Source organism: Lissotriton helveticus, chromosome 1_1 (assembly GCF_964261635.1).
Source record: "Lissotriton helveticus chromosome 1_1, aLisHel1.1, whole genome shotgun sequence".
Lineage (NCBI taxonomy): Eukaryota > Metazoa > Chordata > Amphibia > Caudata > Salamandridae > Lissotriton > Lissotriton helveticus.
In genome coordinates, this window is record NC_136057.1 from 1,996,543,821 (window position 1) to 1,996,563,070 (window position 19,250).

A 19,250-nucleotide genomic window follows, 5' to 3' on the forward strand; every position below is an offset into this window, starting at 1 on the left:
TTGTGGTAGAGAGCAAGAAGTCATTTATTCGATGTAACGTGTTTTTAAAAACGATGGAGATTTTCTTTCAGAAAGTGGCGGGCTGAAAGTAATAACAGCACAAAAGAGTGTAAGCTGTTCATAGGACATCCTTGGACGTCATGGAAAGTAAGTTAACTTTAAGGAGTTCTGAATTCTGATTTCTGATGTTGTATGGGTTTTTTAAACACAATCATTTTGATTGTGTTTTTTTTTCCCCGCTGTTATATGATGAATACCTTTAAGTCACTGTTTTTAGTGAATTTTGATACATTCTGAGAACAGCAAAAATAAACCATTTAACATGTATAATTAATTCTGTACTGTTTGCATTTATGATGTACATGTAGAACTGTGTAGGAGGCATGGAGAAGGTGAGGCTTCTGTAAGTGTCAAAGGTGTTGCATACAGTGCTGCACTTCTGTGTATTCTTTCATATGCTAGACTACATCTGCACAATGAGATACCTAAGCAAAGGAAACGCAAGTGATGTGATTGAGAAATGAGCAAAATAAATTGCACGTATTTCAATTACATCACCTGTGTTTCCTATCATTACGAATCACATTGTGCAGATCAAGTTTAGGTCTGTCCAGGGAAACATAGGAGGTTTGTACTTTGTTGAAGAGTGCAGTGGACATGACTCACTTCATTGGTAGACTTTCACAGATATTATCTCCTCTGTACACTTCAACAAGTGTAAATCTCATCTTGAACTCTGAGTAGGCCTCACCTCAAACAAACCTCTGGATAGGAGACATGTTATTGGCATCCTGAAGCGACACTTTTCTGAAACAAGAGCAATGCAAAAGATGCACCATGTTTTAAGATAGGCCTCACTTCATCTGCATCAAGATACTGTTAGTTTAAAATGTATATCTTTAGGACTGTGTAGGGGGCCTGGAGAAGCAGAAGCTTCTGTCAGTGTCAAAGTTGTTGAAAAACTATTTGTCCTTCAATCTTTTCCCTTGTCTTTTGTAATTTTTAAATACATGTTTTAATATTTTTCAAATGTTGGTTCTCTCTTTCACAGATTGAAAGTATAAAAACAAAAAGTGAGTAATTTAACGGCAATTATAAGGTAAATATTTTGTACTCTTTTCGTTACATTTCTATCACATTCACCTACTATTAGTTCCACTGCTTCACTTCTTTAACCCTCAGTTTCCTGCCTTTGCTACTTTCCTCATTCCTTTCTCTATTACCTACTTACTCAACTCCTTCCACTCTTTTTCTCAGTCCCTCTCTTCTCATAGTTCCTCAGTCTTGTTCACTCACTCCGTCTCTATTACTCTTAGTGTCTGTGAATTACTTTCCCACCTTTTTTTTTGGACCGCTTCCCGGGAAGTGGCCCGGTTCGCAAACCAGCAGCGTTACGGGAGTCCACCATTTTGTGTTTCGGTCGAATCAAGATACAAGATGGAGGGCAAATAATGTTCAGAATGGGTAGAAGGGGGCACGGTAGATGTATCTTGACCCCCTTGGTTTTCTGAGGGTGGCTGAGGAGGACCATAGTTCTTCACTCTTGTTCACTCTCTCTGTTTCTATTAATGTCACTGTTTCTGACTGATCAAAAAAATTTTTTTTTAAAAAGAACAGTAACTATAAGGGAAGGAAACAGACAGTTATGTTAAAAGAAAGACAGCTATAGGGAGTAAACTAAGGATACTGTTACCCGCAATCCACTGCTGATGATGTTACTGACCATGTCATGAATGATGTAATATGTGACATCATCAGCAGTGGATTGTGGGTAACAGTATCTCTTGTTTACTCCCTAGAGCTGTCTTTCTTTTCACATAACTGTCTGTTTCCTTCCCTCATACTTACTGTTCTTTTTTTTAAAAAATAATTTTTTTGGTTAGCTTCCGGTTCGCGTACCGGGTAGCGCTCCGGGGAGCGAACTAAGAGAAATAGAGGTTGGCAGAGTTCCAAATATTCTACCAATTTTTTTATAACGGGGAGGTAGTTCTGAAAAGAACTTTTTTTTTAATGTTTTTGTTGTTTTATATTTTTTTTAGTATATTTTGAACATTTTTTTACTTTTTTTGTATTTTCTGAACGTTTTTATATTTTTTTTGGTTTTTTTGGGGGGGGGGAAACAAAAACGATCCATTGTAAAGGGCTCAACAGGAGCAACAAAAAAAAAAGAATTTATTTTTTGGGGCGTTTCGGACAAACATTAACATGATTCTGAATAGCTCTCATAATCAAAATGATGCTACTTTCCCTGTAGCAAATGAAATCGCCGCAGTGCACGCACACTTGCTTCACGTGCCCAAACAACATTTGAATGTTTGGGATCATCTCCCTCGCCTCTGGTCCCGACACCTCTGGAACAACCGATCTTCTTGCCATCGGAAGGGGATTTTGTTGCTCATCACGTAGCTGGGCAGCACTATAATTATTAGGATGCCACCTACTCATATGCCGATGCATAGTGTAATTGCCGTAACTGTACTTTTTTTCAGTTCCCCTTGACAGTCTATCACCGCATATACGGCAAAACACGTAGCGTGCATTTACTTTTTTTTGCCCCTCAGGAAATTTATAGAATTGCCAAATGTAGTTCTCTTTTCGATTATACCTCCTGGGCTCCTCTGGCAAAAACCTTGGCTCTTCCTCCTCTTCCTCCTCTTCCTGTTCTTCCTCTTCTTGTTGTAAAATTACTTCAGCAGGTGGTCCTCTCTTCTTTGGATTTGGTGGAGGTGGTGGGTTAGAACCAGCTGAAGCTACTAATGAAGCCATGTCACAATGTAAATAAAGGGTCTTTCTCTCACCAAGATGAAAGTCAGAGTGAGGAAAGAAGGAGGGGTTTTCATCATTTGGGAAAAGCAAAAGTTCTAAACCAATGAAAAGTGTTCATTTTAGATCACATGACCTAGTATTACATCATTAGGAAACCAAAAGTGAAATGAACCAATGAAAAGTGTTATTACCGAGTCACATGACCTGCTGTGTTTACGTTACGCGGTCGGCGCCGCGGATCGCTTCCGGTTCGCGTACCGCTGCGCTTCCGGGTACGCTAACGTAGCACGTCATATGATGTATCACGCGAGAACGCGAAACGTCATGCTGACGCGACGCGTCACGATGTTGTTTTCTAACGCGACAGTTGCGCAAACGGAACGTTTACCGGTTCGCGGACCGGGTCGCGGCTCCGAATTGAGCTAACGGGAAGCTAACCGGTTCGCGTACCGGGAGCGAAACAATAAAAATAATTTTAAAAAAATTGTATTAAAAACATGTAAAAAATATTTTTCGATTTAAAGAAGAATACATTGTAAAGGTTTTGATATTTGCTATTAAAAAACCATTGAAATTCACTGAAAAAACCATAGGTTATAGACCATATATAGTTAGGAATTAGCATTTACAAAACCTTGAAAATTCACTGAAAAAACCATAGGTTATAGACCATATATAGTTAGGGATTAGCATTTACAAAACCTTATTTTACTCACACAAAACCATTGAAATTCCATATATAGTTAGTTGTACTAACTATATATCGCGCACCCGCAATCCACTGCTGATCATGTCACATATTACATCATTCATGACATGGTCAGTGACATCACTGATGACATCACTGATGACATCTCAAATGACATCACTGATGACATCACTGATGACATCTCAATGACATGACTGATGACATCACTGATGACATCTCATTTGACATTACTGATGACATCACTGATGACATCATTCATGTGATAATACGATGAACTTCTTCAGACTCTAAAATAACCTTAGATACACTCAGTGTAAACAGACACTCACAGACTGTCACTCATCCATGGAGTTACTCACACACCTACTCAGTCATGCAAAGAATCAATTACACCTCCATTTCCTCAACTATACAGTTATACATACCTTACTTATTCAAACATATACTAACACATATTTACTCTCTTTTACAATCCCTGATACAAGTTCACAATGATCAATACAGCCACTCACACATTCACGGGCTCTTATGCACAGTTATTTATATATGTCAACTCTCACATGTACTGTGTTTTACATATGTTCTTACTTTGACATGTAGCACTCAGATATCCATTTACTCACCAATGCACTCAGTCAACCGCCCATACACCTGTTTCCACATGCACTTTTGAATCCATATATCTAGTGAATCAACTGCTTACACATCTATGCACAGAGTCATACACCTCCCAGCCACCCACACACACACTCAGTCTCCCATACAAATACTTGGGCAACCAATCAATAACCCATATACTTACTCATATAGCTACTGATCAACACATGCAGCAGTTTACAGAACAACAGACATAATGATGCACAAATTAAGACAGTTTACTCACTAACCCATGCACTCAGTGACACACATTTAATCACTCACTCATACAGTCAGTCACACACCTACTAAATCCTTCATCCAGACACTTATACATCCACTCATTCTTCAATATGTAAGACATTTGAGATGTCATCAGTGATGTCATTTGAGATGTCATCAGTGATGTCATCAGTCATGTCATTGAGATGTCATCAGTGATGTCATCAGTGATGTCATTTGAGATGTCATCAGTGATGTCATCAGTGATGTCACTGACCATGTCATGAATGATGTAATATGTGACATGATCAGCAGTGGATTGCGGGTGCGCGATATATAGTTAGTACAACTAACTATATATGGAATTTCAATGGTTTTGTGTGAGTAAAATAAGGTTTTGTAAATGCTAATCCCTAACTATATATGGTCTATAACCTATGGTTTTTTCAGTGAATTTTCAAGGTTTTGTAAATGCTAATTCCTAACTATATATGGTCTATAACCTATGGTTTTTTCAGTGAATATATATATATATATATATGTCAGTTATACCAAGACTTTAGTTTGCTTAAAACTAAAATGCTTGTAAAGGTGTTACTTTTTAAGCATTCTTTGTCACCCCGTCTTTAGAGACGATTACTCTCTATAAAAAAAAAAAAGAAAATACCCTGCAATAGTGTCAATCCTGTGCTGTGGCAAACCCTCAGGCAGGGAAATGCCCAGGATATAAAAAACACAATAGTCATGACAGGGGAAGCGGCAGATCAGTGTCGCCCGAAAATCAGCTTCAAGCACAAGTCTTCCCTACTATTTAACGAAAGTGGCCTTCTAGGACAGCCATAAACAACAGAAGTATCAATACAGCGCGAACGTACACGAATTAATATGTTGAACACACTGTCGAAATTGTTTTCTGAAATCTTATCGGAGTTTGATTACCCAAGAAACATTTCTAGGTTCGTTCCAGCATTTTAGCTGGTGTTTCTTTAGGTATAAATTATGTCACTTTGGGCTAAGGATTATTTCTGAATGTATTGCTCATTGCACACCCAGTAGACACGGTCTTCCTAAGGGCTCAACACCGAAACCAGCAGCTCTGTAACGTGTTAGAGAGGAACAAAAGCCCCAGGTCCTATTGTAATAGGACTCATCATATTACTGACAGCACATTAGAAGTGTAATACAATACTAATGCACCAGTTGCCATGTTCGCCTTTTCTTCTTGAGGTTTTCCCATACATAGATAAGCAGATGTCGTTTAGAAATTAGTCAACCTGCAATTATCTATTATTTGCTAATAATGCATAATAAATAAAAACTTTACCCAAAATGGAATAACTTATTAGCACATTTTAATTTATTGATAACAGACGACACATAAGATTACTTGCAAGGTACTAGAAATAGCATGTGCTGAATCTTTTATATTCCATACTTAAACAAAATACTTCATGATAAAAATAAAAGTATGTTTTTTCTAAGTGCTGGAAAGGCCACTGGGAGAATGACTCAAGAGTTGGAGCCTCAGGCGTCTTTGGTGACTTGACAATATCATATGACCTGGGAAGGGCAGCATAGAAACAAGGGCATCTTTCCACTTGCAGCGTGCAGAGTATCTAAGAGCGCGCTGCATGAAGCAAAGACGTTACAAGGTAAGAGAGAGGGCATTTTAGGGTTTAAATATGGGCAGAGGCAAAAACACAAGATCTTTAAAGAAATCAACTATATTTTTGCATATTTTTAATTCAAACTAATCCTGAAAAATATTTGAACTAAGTTGAATTGTCTGGAAGTGTTGCGTAATTTAGAATGTATTCGTAACTTACAGGAATACAGTTTTACTGCTGTCAGAAACTGTGGAAGCAGTGTTGGAATGCAGGGGGACCAAACCATCCCGGCCGCTGTTCAGCAAGATCTGGGTTCCGTCTGGTCACAGTGAAATATGCTGAATTGATCCCGGTCTAATTTGCAAACACAGGGACACAATCCAGCAGCGCCCACACATTGTCCGCTTTCTGTTCGGAGAAGTAACTTGCAGGCGGCGAGGCATTTTTTTTCATGTATTTACTCTATCAGCTGGGATCAAAGCAAAGGGCAAATTTAAATGGGCATCAGCCCTCCTTTTGTTTGAGTATGACCCTGGCTTGGGAGCCATCTAGAGCCTAACGCCTAGAGACCAATGCACTGGGCAAACAAAGGCACACAGGTTGTTATTATTTCACATGCACTTAAGAGAAACTATGATTTGGAGGAAAGTTATTGACTTTGTGCAACCCTTATGTGTTAGAGATATTCATGTACTGTAAGAATGCCACATGTATCGGTATGTACGAGTACTTACGCGAATAACAATTTAAAGAGTACTTGCTATTTTTTTTATTTAATACTTTTATAGCACAACTCCAACTGAAGGGTGCTAGAGTGCTTTTCATCCCATGCACACGTTATACATTGGCAATAATTCGTACAAGTGTGTACATCAATGTACAGGATGTTACAGAAGACAAAAAGGGTTTCAAGGTGCAGGATTCGCACATTATCTTTACTAGTAGGAATTATATACTAAGATTGTATGGCTGGTAGAAAGTCAGGCTTTAAAACGTGGAGCGGTGCTTGTTGTTGTCCTTTATTACTACCCAAAGAAACACTTTTCAGCACCCTAAAATAACGGAATGAGGAAAAAACAATAAGGTTGCCTTTTGCATGCAGGGCCTTGATGCTGGTTCATGGCTCACGGCCATATATTAGAAGGATTACAATTTATGAACTACAAGTAATAATAGGATCACTGTGTCAAAAGCCTTGATACACTTACACATCTACATAACATTATAATCTGTCATCTGCATGTCACAAGATGTGCTTTGCAGGAGACACATTAACCCTCTATGCAAACAAAACACAGTTCTCTCCATCTTTAACCATCAGGCCATTATTATTGTTTCGCAAGCTGTACTGGGCACACAAAGGCAATTGTTACATTTGACAGATTTTAATCATCAATCTAAAAACATTCATGTCCTCATCACCACTACCATTACGATGATGCCATTAGTGAACCAAGAGGAAAGATGTCTTTTGCCCCCTATATGTTACCTAGGCTGTTCCTATAGATGGAGTAACATTATAGTCTTGCTCTTGTGCATCACGCACCCTGATCGCATGTATTCCAAGGTGTTCTCATGTAATTTTGAAGGAAAGGGAGGCACTGTGAGAAAAGTAAATGCTAGGATCACACAATGTGGTCAAGTGGAAGTCGGGATTGATGCAAGGTTTATGTGCAATCCAGACGCAATATGGTTAGCTAATTCTTTTTCCATTTTAGATCACATCTTAATGCATTGCATTTAATTCTTCGAGGGGCTAAATATTGCACTGTATTAAGGACAACAATGCTATGTAGGTTTCATAGGGACTGGTGGTGGTAGTGTTTGGGTAGATGAAATGAAAACCAAAGCCCCCATCCACGGTCAGCACATTGAGGCCATTTGCTCCACATAGCTGAAAGGCTTTAATCATTGCCATCTGTCCTTGAATTAACCCATTCACCCACTCCTCACCATCTAACTACTCATTCATCAAGGTAGACATCCATCCATTCAATGGTGCAACAAGGTTTGATAATGACAAATATGTTGTAGTACGCACAAGTTAGCATTTTTTCAAACATTTCTGAAGGGGAGGACCCCAGCCCCAAACCCTCCTTGCAGTGGTCAGGCTCACTCGCTGCACTTGCTCGCAACATGCAGTATGGGAGCTGGTCAGACAAAATTTGCCAGGGTTGCTTTTGGTTCTCAGTCCGGTCCTGGATCTGTTTGAGATATTTAGATTGCTGTCAGTGAGGACATGTTGGCTTCCGATTATTTAAAGAAGGTCTGAGTTATGTAAAATACAATCACAATCATTGTTCAACTGTCAACACCGTTAACTGTGTGTATTATAACATTGAGGTGAAGGTAAAGTTATGTATGTGTGCATTAGTTTGAGACATAATTGGAAAGATCTGATAAATGACAATCCCTTGGCTGCCATTCTAACTCTAGCTGTGGGTACTCCTTTATAACTTCTCTAAAAGCATATCTATGAACGTGAAGGCATGTTTATTTGTGTGTGTACTTATGTGCATGCATGGATGTACAAATAGATCTATGCCATTGCAGTGAATAACTTCTTCTCATGGAACAATTTGAATCATATGTCCCTTGTATTACAAACCCCTCGTTAATTTTGCTGTGGCCAGAATCCAATCTTTGTTCCTCAGAATTGTTTACAGAAAACCTAACTTATGGTGAATACCTCTAACTGCAGATTCCTCACCTTGAGCACTCCCCAAGTGCCAGACTGGATCCTGAAACATTTCTTAACATTGCTCTGGCGTGTCGCTATGTGGTGCCGTTTGGCTCTGCATTAGCTTCATACCACCCCAGAGGTGATGGAGCAGAGCCACATATAAGCACCAAACCTGCACATCAGTTCCTTTCTTTCCTTGCATTCCAATGAGGATCTTGAACTCCACTCCCAGTTTCGTTGGCCTTCAGATGACTTCTAAATATGGATTTCAATGTGCTAGTGTTCCAGGTAACGATGTCCCCACCGAAAACTACAGGCTTCATACCATGCCGCAACAGATATTGATCACAGGCCCGCACAAGGTGTGTCTCTGGTGTCTGGGATTAGGTCACAACTCAAAGTCATGCAACAAATGTGCCCTCAGGCACCTGAAGGTGATATAGGACCAGTAGCAAAGTTGTATGTCACGGGTTACACATTTTTGGTGAGAGGCAGACTCTGATCTGGAGTGCAATAAAAAAAAAGTAGAGTCCCTGTGCACTACTTGAGTCCTTTGACCTCTGCCAAGCAGTTTCCACACCAAATCAAAAAGTTCACAGGCTGTTCCAGTGAACTGGCGTATAGGCAAAGACAGCCTTCCCCATTCTTTTCAAAGCCATGGATGTGGGTCTTGCAGGCAACACGCAGGCCAAAAGGGGCATCGGAGCTCCCATTCATCTTCTACTGCTGAAACAGCCACCAACCCACTTTAACTAGGTCTTAGAGATGCAAGCCCATCCAATGGAGCGAGGATTAATTTCTTCCCAGAGTTGTGATCATTACGTATCATTCAACATGGCTGTGCCCTGCTGTTTCCTTTTGCCCCACCAAATATTCCCCCCACTAGAGAGTACATTTTAGAGGAGTCCTGTACATTCTGCTGCAGGAAGTGCGTGTGTTACTCACCAAGGGCACTATCAAGTGGACACTGTACTCAGAAAGAATAGAAGTTTGTTACTCTCACTATTTCTTTGTGCAAAAGAAGGTCGGGACTTCAGGCCTATTATGAACCTTCAGTGCCCACATGTCTTCTGGCTGAAGAACAAGTTCAAAATGCTCATGCTGGCCCATAGCCTGTCTTTTCTGGACCAATGCAACTGGATGATGTCATTGGACCTGCAGGATGCATATTTGTATATACCCATCCTGCGATCTTACAGATATTATCTTTAGTTCAAGATAGCCAGGAACATTTTCAGCCTGCTAGGCTCCCCTTTGCCCTCACCAGTGCCTCTCGAGAGCTCACAAATGTGATGACATTGATCACTGCCCACCTTTGGAGGTAAGATAAACCAGTTTTCCCTTACCTTGATGACTGAGTGTTGAAGGCCTCAGTAATTTGTAGACCACCTCCAGATGATGGCAATCATCCGCGATTACAGGATTTCATTATCAATGAGCTAAAGTCACAACTGACTCCTTCGTGGGGTGTTTCATTCATTGGCGCAATCCTGGACATAGGGCAGTTCAGGTCCTTGCCACACCACAATGAATCCAGGACAATCGTACTGTGATCATAATGTTTGAGCCTCAATTCTGGATCTGGAATAGAAAACATTTTAGAGTAGAAAACGGTGCCGAAATCCTTCACCTTTCTAAAATTAACTTGCATATAAAAGAAATATTAATGCACGGTCTAGATTAGTGACGAATTATATTGAAACGGCGCAAAGTGAAAATGACATCCAAAATCAGAAACGATTGCGGCTTGTCTGTCATACAGCCGTTTTATGTATACGTAATGCTACTTGGATACTATAACGGTCCTCCTGTGCCCAATAAACACTCGGACACGTTGTAGTTATATTTTTGGACTTTATTTCTCGAGCGCCGGGAATGCGACTTTTCGCTCGCTCTTTCTGCGGCATACAAAATGGCCACCTTACGCTCCCGGCGTGCCTCGGGCGCACGCACAAACAACTAGAGCGCATCACCATATATCTCCCCCTCTTTGGCATTACACAAAACATATATGAAAACAATGCAAGTTTGATGGAGTAGTCCTTAGGGTTCCAATAAATGTCAAAGGGTATGAGTACTAAACAGTCTTACTTGATTTCCATGTCATAGTCCTCAAATCTCTTTGGCACCTTAATCAGCCTGCCCAACCTGGTACGTGCTTGCGTCGGGCAGCCTTCTGTTCGCGGGTCACTGACTGGTGGCCCTGCTCCTACCTTCCCCTTTTTCTCGCTCCCCTCTCGCCATTCCTTCGGTACCAGGACTACGAGGCGTGGGTTGGTTGGTAGATGCCCCACCTTCAAAATCCTCCGTTATCCGGAGTGGGATGGGGTGTTCCTTGCTCGTTTCTCTCCCGAGCCTGTGCCTTTTCTGGTTCCTCACTTCCCTCAGGGGTGGGTGAACTCCAAACTTCTGGGTCTTCCCATTTCATGACTCTGCTGCACCTTGCCATCCTATCTTGCGACCATACCTTTACGTCGCTCAGTAAAGCCGATCTGGTATAAGGCTCTACTACTTGCAGAGGAGGGCTAAATTTGCTGTCTCCCTTCTTTTTCAACACTGCCTGTTTCACTCTTACTCGCTCGCCCTTTTCTAAGGTCACTTCCTTGACATTACAACGTTTGTTGTCGTATTCAGTGTATAAGGCTTGTGCACTGTCCATGTTGCGACGCACGACTGCCGGAGACCATTTGCTTTAGACGATCAGTTATTTCCTCGCCAGATTGTCCTTTGTGAAGAGGTCTTGTCCTCTGAATATTTTGTACGGGCTATAACCAGTGTTGGCTGGGGTGATGCGATATGCCCATAGCATTCGTTGTAGTTCATTCTATCAATCTTGTCCTGCACTTATTGCTGCTTGCACCGAGCCCATAATTATCCTGTTGAACCTCTCTGCTAGTCCGTTTCCCGCCGGATAGTACACAGGAGTGTGTTTGACTTCTATTCCGTTACGGTCCATGAATGCATTCCATTTAGCTGAAATGAACTGCGGTCCATTGTCACAGGTAATTACCTTTGGGATCCCTTCTCTCAGGAATGTGGAGGTGAGGAATGAAAGTACTGCTTCTGTGTCAGCCACTTCACATATGTCCACTTCTGGCCACTTGGTGTACCTGTCCACCAAGACAATCGTGTATTTGGGAACACGTTTGTATCCAGTATGGGGCCCAAGATGTCCACGGAAAGCATTTCCCATGGACTGGAGGAGCAAGTGAACCTTCCTAGTGGCGGGCGTGGTAGGACTTGTGCCTTGTCTGCCCGGCTGCAACTTTCGCACATCCTGACATGTTTTTCTACTTGGTTATCCATGCCCGGCCACCAGTACGCTTGCTTCGCCCTGGCTTTTATCTTCATTATCCCAAGATGTCCTTCGTGTAAGATGGCCAGTAGATGATCTACCAAGGGTTGTAGGGGTACCACTTTGTCCCTTCTGAGTACAAATACCGGATTTTCCCCGATGGATAACTCTTCCCTGACTTCCCAGAACTTCCTCAACTGGCTGTCTAGGTGCTTCTTGTCTGGCCACCCTTGCGTCACATAGGTCTTTACTGTTTTCAGAGTTTCATCATTGTTGTACGCTTCCTCCCATTCCTGAATACTGATCACTCCTTCATGGTCTTGCGTGAGTGACACCATGTAGTCCTTCCACTCTGAGGGTTCCTGATCTGCTGCAGGTTCCATTGCGGCCGTTCAGCTCAAGAAATCAGCCACTTTGTTTTTTGCCCCAGGAATATACTCCACTTCGTAGACATAATCGAGTAGTCTCAGGGTCATCTTTGCTATGTAGGGGGTCGCGTGTGCATGCCCGCTAGAGGTCAGGATACATTTCTCCTCGTTGGGTGCGAAGGACCTTGAGGCAAAGATGATTGTGGTGACTTCTCCTTCCTGGGATCTCTGCATTAACACCGCTTCCAGCTCCTTGTCACCTGCATCAGTGGTCAGTATGAATAGGGCCGCTTGGTCAAATCCTTTAAGAAGGATGGCAGCACAGATGTCCTGTTTTAGAAGATCAAATTCTGTTTGCTCCTCGTTTGCCCATTTGAAAGTGTTCTTTTCCTTCAGGAGTTGTCTCAAGTGGTGCGTTTTGGACGCGAAGTGAGGGACGAATTTGCTGTAAAACTCCGCCATGCTTAAGAATGGGTGGACATCTTTCTTCTTCTTTGGTGTCGGCGCTTCTTTGATAGCTGTCACGTTGGCTCGTTTCGGTTCTATCCCCTTTTCGCTGATCTCGTGGCCTAAGTATGTCACGGATCCGAGCGGATCCGACTCCAAATTTGCATTTCTCCCATTCCGCTATGAGTCCATTTTGTGCAAGTATGGTCAAAACCGTATGTAGTTTGGCATTATGGTCACTTTTTGACTTACCCATGACGAGAATGTTGTCCTGGAAGTTTTGCACACCCTCTACCTTTTGGAATAATCTGTGCATGAGTTTTTGGAATACCGCGGAGGCGGATGCTAACCCAAACGGCATCCTAAGAAATTTGTAACAGCCGAAAGGTGTGATGAACGACGTTAGGTGATTGCATGAAGGGTGCAGGGCGATTTGATGGTACGCTGAGGTGAGGTCCACCGTGGAGAGAAACTTTACTCCCTTTGTTTTGGCTAGCATTTCGTTTATCCGGGGTAGCGGGAACTTGTCTACCATGATGTTCTTGTTGAGTTCCCTCAAATCTACACAAAAGCGTACCTTCCCGTTGGGTTTCTGTGCGACCCCTAACGGAGCGAGCCATTCCGCACTTTCAATGGCTTCTATGACTCAGTTTTCTCCAGGCGTTGGAGCTCTTCCTGCACTGCTTCCCTGCTCCCGAAGGGAATGTTGCGAACCTTGTGGCTCACTGGTTGCGCTCCCGCCTTAAGGCATATTTTGTGTGTGAATTTCGTCATCCGCCCGATCGTCCCTTTGAAGAACTCAGGGTTTTCTTTCTTCCACGTGTCTTCTTCATACGTCTGTACTGTATCTGACATCAACACTTGGGTGGTCCCTACTGGGTGGAGCTGGATCCCTAGGGCTCCTTGATCCATCCATCCTAGGACCGAAGGCCCATTCCCTGCGACGTAGTTTTCCTTCTGCTGTTCTTCCCTTGAACTCAAACCTGAGGGAGCGATAACCCACCATGGGTATGGGTTAACCAGTGAACCTGACCGGGTGTATGTCTGTTGGGAGTAAGTCCGTGCCCACTCTAGGTTCGAAGTCTCTCTCCCATACGGTTCGCTGGATTATGGTATACGGGGAGCCCGAATCTGCCACCATGTTGACCTGTACTCCCCTATTTCCATTTGTAACGCTGGCTTCCTGGATCTTGTGCAGTTTACTCTGAGAACTTGGCCGTCTATGCACAAGACTCCTTCCTCTTCATCTTCTCCTTGTAGTATTTCTTCGTCTCCGTCCAACTCCTGGGTGACATACTTTACTTCCGTCCTCCTGTGCTAGCACCTGCACACCTTTTCATAGTGCCCCATTATTCCGCAGAAGGAGCATTTTGCTCTGAACGCCGGGCATCCTTTGTCCTTGCTTACATGTGATTGGCTACCGCATCTGTAGCAGTTTCTGCTTTCTCCCTGCGGTCTTTGGGTCCTCGTGGGTCTCTGGGGGTATTTCTTCTGATACCTTGTGTTTGGCGGTGTTGTCTGCTGGGTCACTTAATGTCTGTTCTTGTCTGTTAATTTGCACACTGACGTTTTGTTGACGCTCTCCCTTTTAGCTGCTTCTGCACACCTCTTTGACAGTTCCGCCTTCTTCACGAGTGCCACTACTTCTTTGAGAGGGGCGTCTCTGTTTACCTTCAGCTTCTCTTGAATCGCTGTATTGGCGGTGTGCATTATGATCTGATCCCTGATGAGTTCATCATGCAGTGTGCCAAATTTACATGTCACAGCTAACTTCTGCAGCGCCGCTATATATTCATCTATCAATTCTCCGCTGCCTTGCTTCCTTTGGAAGAAATTGCATCTGTCTATTGCTATACACACTACTGGGCGGTAATGGGAGTCCAGGTCCTCCAGCGCATGTTGGAACTCATCTGTGTCGTTCTGGAGTCTGGTCTTCTTTACTAAGTTGTCGTACATTCTGATGCCCTCTGGACCTTGGTTGTGCAGTAGTATTTTCTTCCTCCTCGAACTGGAGAATTCATCTTCTCCCTCTTCTTTTCTTCTAGAGCTGATAAGTTGTTAAGGAAGTACCGCTTCCAGTCTTCCCATGGCATTGCCGGCTCTCCCCGCTTAGGTAGGAACGGGACCAGGTTCGTGAGGGACGACGACTGCGCACACATTTTCACCCCCTTCGCGCTGGACTGGGACTTGCTGTATGGCGACTCCTGGTGAACTCCCCGGGGCTTGCCTCTCTTCTGACCCGCTTGCCTGCGTGTGTGCAGGGCTCCCTTCCCTGTCACGGGATGCGCCTTGGAGCTCCAGCGCTGTGCTCCTTAGGGGTAGAGATTGGTCACTGTGATCCTCCCCTGGTGAGACCCAAGGTGTGCTTTTGTGTCCTTGGGTGCCTAGGTGCGCCTTGCTTACTCACTGCGATAGGGGTCTCTGCTTCGGTTGTGTATTGACCCCGTGTAGGTCTCCAAAGGCATGACTGCTGACCTGTGCCTGGTTCCTGATTGATCTCCAAACTATTTTCCCATGTCCTCAGGCTTCAGGGTGTCCCCGTGGTGTCTCTGACATTGTTTAGTTGCAGGCACTTCCCCTATTTCCTCAGTTGCTGCAGGCTCCCCCATCTTGAGGAAAGTCACCGCTGTTGTAATGCGCTCGGGGACGCTGGAAAGTGCCCCCCTGCCTCGTGGTGCAGGTCGCTACTCTGCCGCGCTCCGGTCAGGTTTTTTTTCTTTTTTTGTTAATATTTCAGTGGGTTCTGGGTGCGTGCCGCTCAGAAGGCAGTCGCGGCGTCCCACAGCATCGTCGCCAGTTTATAACGGTCCGCCTGTGCCCAATAAACACTCGGACACGTTGTAGTTATATTTTTTTACTTTATTTCCCGATCGCCTTACGCTCCCGGCGTCCCTCTGGCGCACGCACAAACAACTAGAGTGCATCACCACAGATACTAACAGTAGAAGTCTGGCTCCATCTTTCTGGGCAGATTGATAATTGTTTTTCCTGGCACCCAACGCAGTTCTAAACAGCTGGAAATTTACCAAACTCATCATGTCTTTTTACGATCCAGTATCAGCAGTGGCGTCACTAGGGGGGTGCGGGGGGTGCGGACCGCACCGGGTGACACCCTCACATGGGGGTGACACCAGCAGGCCTCTGTACATGGCACCCCCTGCACCGCACCCGAAGGCCTCGGAGAGACTCGATCCGCTTTAAAAACAAAAGCGAACAGAGATATTTTCTCACCTATTCGAATTAAAATGTTCTCATTAGTTAAAGTTTGAAAAGTGTAGTAATGAGGGCCCCCCCCCATTTATATGGAAAAAGACACGGTGCTAAAGAGGGGGGGCCGGGGAGGGGGGGTATTAACCGCTTGGAAATTAGCTTTTACTTTAGCTGTTTCATATCGTAAAATTCTCACGTCTACAAACTCGCTGGTGCCTTGTACACAGATTTCTTTTTGCATCTTGAAAAGCTTTAAAAGAGAAACCACATGAAAGCGGCAGAGAGTGTAAAGGGGGGGGGCTCCCCTCCACCCCCCGGTTTAATGTGCAAGAGAGAGGGAGCAAGAGGGAGTGAGAAGACAGAGAGAGAGAGACTTAGAGTGAGAAAGACAGAGAGAGAGGGAGCTAGAGTGAGAAAGACAGAGAGAGAGGGAGCTAGAGGGAGTAAGACAGAGAGAGGGAGACAGAGGTAGCTAGAGGAAGTAAGACAGAGAGAGAGAGAGGGAGCTAGACAGAGAGAGGGAGCTAGAGGGAGTACGATAGAGAGAGGGAGCTAGAGGGAGCAAGACAGAGAGAGAGGGAGCAAGACAGAGAGAGAGGGAGCTAGAGGGAATAAGAGAGAGGGAGCTAGAGGAAGCAAGACAGAGAGAGAGGGCGCTAGAGGGAGTAAGACAGAGAGAGAGGGAGCTAGAGGGAGTAAGACAGAGAGAGAGGGAGACAGAGGGAGCTAGAGGGAGTAAGACAGCGAGAGAGAGGGAGCTAGACAGAGACAGAGGGAGCTAGAGGGAGTAAGACAGAGAGAGAGGGAGCTCAAGGGAGCTAGACAGAGAGAGGGAGCTAGAGGGAGTAAGACAGAGAGAGAGGGAGCTAGAGGGAGCTAGCCAGAGAGAGGGAGCTAGAGGGAGTAAGACAGAGAGAGAGGGAGTCAGAGGGAGCTAGAGGGAGCAAGACAGAGAGAGAGAGAGCAAGACAGAGAGAGCGAGCTAGAGGGATTAGGATAGAGAGAGAGGGAGCTAAAGGGAGTAAGACAGGGAGAGAGGGAGCTATAGGGAGTAAGAGAGAGAGAGGGAGCTAGAGGGAGGAAGACAGAGAGAGGAGCTAGAGGGAGTACGACAGAGAGAGAGGGAGCTAGAGGGAGTAAGACAGAGAGAGAGAGGGGGCTAGAGGGAGTAAGACCGAGAGAGAGGGAGACAGAGGGAGCTAGAGGGAGCATGAGAGAGAGAGGAAGCTAGAGGGAGCAAGACAGAGAGAGGGAGCTAGAGGGACCAAGCCGGAGAGAGAGGGAGCTAGAGGGAGCTAGAGGGAGTAAGACAGAGAGAGAGGGAGCTAGGCGGAGCAAGACAGATAGAGAGGGAGCTAGAGGGAGCAAGACAGAGAGCGAGCTAGAGGGAGTAAGAGAGAGGGAGCTAGAGGGAGTAAGACAGAGAGAGAGGGAGCTATAGGGAGTAAGACAGAGAGAGGGAGCTAGAGGGAGTAAGACAGCGAGAGAGGGAGCTAGACAGAGAGAGGGAGCTAGAGGGAGTAAGATAGAGAGAGAGGGAGCTACAGGGAGCTACAGGGAGCTAGAGCGAGCAAGACAGAGAGAGAGGGAGCTAGAGGGAGTAAGAGAGAGAGAGGGAGCTAGAGGGAGCAAGACAGAGAGATGGAGCTAGAGGGAGCAAGACAGAGAGAGGGAGCTAGAGGGACCAAACCAGAGAGAGAGGGAGCTAGAGGGAGCTAGAGGGAGTAAGACAGATAGAGAGGGAGCTAGAGGGAGAAAGACAGAGAGGGAGATAGAGGGAGTAAGAGAGAGGGAGCTATAGGGAATAAGACAGAGAGAGAGGGAGCTACAGGGAGTAAGACAGAGAGAGAGGGAGCTAGAGGGAGTAAGACAGAGAGGGAGACGGAGGGAGTAAGACAGGGAGAGAGGGAGCTAGACAGAGAGAGGGAGCTAGAGGGATTAGGATAGAGAGAGAGGGAGCAAGACAGAGGGAGAGGGAGCTAGAGCGAGTAAGAGAGAGAGGGAGCTAGAGGGAGCTAGACATAGTGATGGAGCTAGAGGGAGTAAGACAGAGAGAGAGGGAGCTAGAGGGAGTAAGACAGAGAGAGGGAGACAGAGGGAGCTAGAGGGAGCAATACAGAGAGAGAGGGAGCTAGACAGAGAGAGGGAGTAAGACAGAGAGAGAGTGAGCTAGAGGGCTCTTGACAGAGAGAGGGAGCTAGAGGGAGTAAGAGAGAGAGGGAGCTAGAGGCAGCAAGACAGAGTGAGAGGGAGCTAGAGGGAGTAAGACAGAGAGAGAGGGCTAGAGGGAGCAAGACAGAGAGAGGGGGGGCTAGAGGGAGTAAGAGAGAGAGAGGGAGCTAGGGGGAGTAAGACAGAGAGGGAGACAGAGGGAGTAAGACAGGGAGAGAGGGAGCTAGACAGAGAGAGGGAGCTAGAGGGATTAGGATAGAGAGAGAGGGAGCAAGACAGAGGGAGAGGGAGCTAGAGGGAGTAAGAGAGAGAGAGGGAGCTAGAGGGAGCTAGACAGAGAGATGGAGCTAGAGGGAGTAAGACAGAGAGAGAGGGAGCTAGAGGGAGTAAGACAGAGAGAGGGAGACAGAGGGAGCTAGAGGGAGCAAGACAGAGAGAGAGGGAGCTAGACAGAGAGAGGGAGTAAGACAGAGAGAGAGTGAGCTAGAGGGCTCTTGACAGAGAGAGGGAGCTAGAGGGAGTAAGAGAGAGAGGGAGCTAGAGGGAGCAAGACAGAGTGAGAGGGAGCTAGAGGGAGTAAAACAGAGAGAGAGAGAGCTAGAGGGAGCAAGACAGAGAGAGAGGGGGCTAGAGGGAGTAAGAGAGAGAGAGGGAGCTAGAGGGAGTAAGAGAGAGGGGGCTAGAGGGAGTAAGACAGAGAGAGGAAGCTAGAGGGAGTAAGACAGAGAGAGTGAGCTAGAGGGAGCAAGACAGAGAGAGAGGGAGCTAGAGGGAGTAAGAGAGAGAGAGGGAGCTGGAGGGATTAAGAGAGAGAGCGGGAGCTAGAGGGAGTGAGAGAGTGGGAGCTAGAGAGAGTAAGACAGAGAGGGAGCTAGAGGGAGTAAGACAGAGAGAGAGGGAGCAAGAGGGAGAGAGAGGGAGCTAGAAGGAGTAAGAGAGGGAGAGAAGGAGCTAGAGGGAGCAAGACAGAGAGGGAGCTAGAGGGAGTAAGACAGAGAGAGAGGGAGCTAGAGGGAGTAAGGCAGAGAGAGAGGGAGCTAGAGGGAGTAAGACAGAGAGAGAGGGAGACAGAGGGAGCTAGAGGGAGTAAGACAGAGAGAGGTAGCTAGACAGAGAGAGGGAGCTAGAGGGAGTA

The 19,250-nt window shown here is 45.2% G+C and overlaps 1 protein-coding gene across 1 annotated transcript in view; it reads left to right on the plus strand.

The window, feature by feature from the left end:
• Window positions 1–5,926: 5,926 nt before the first annotated feature.
• Window positions 5,927–19,250, plus strand: part of LOC144776139 (putative ferric-chelate reductase 1) — a 233,673-nt gene continuing 220,349 nt past the window's right edge. The window contains exon 1 of the mRNA XM_078659254.1: window positions 5,927–5,985. Within this exon, the coding sequence (XP_078515380.1) occupies window positions 5,965–5,985 (21 nt within the window). The 5' untranslated portion in view covers window positions 5,927–5,964. The remainder of the gene's footprint in view (window positions 5,986–19,250) is intronic.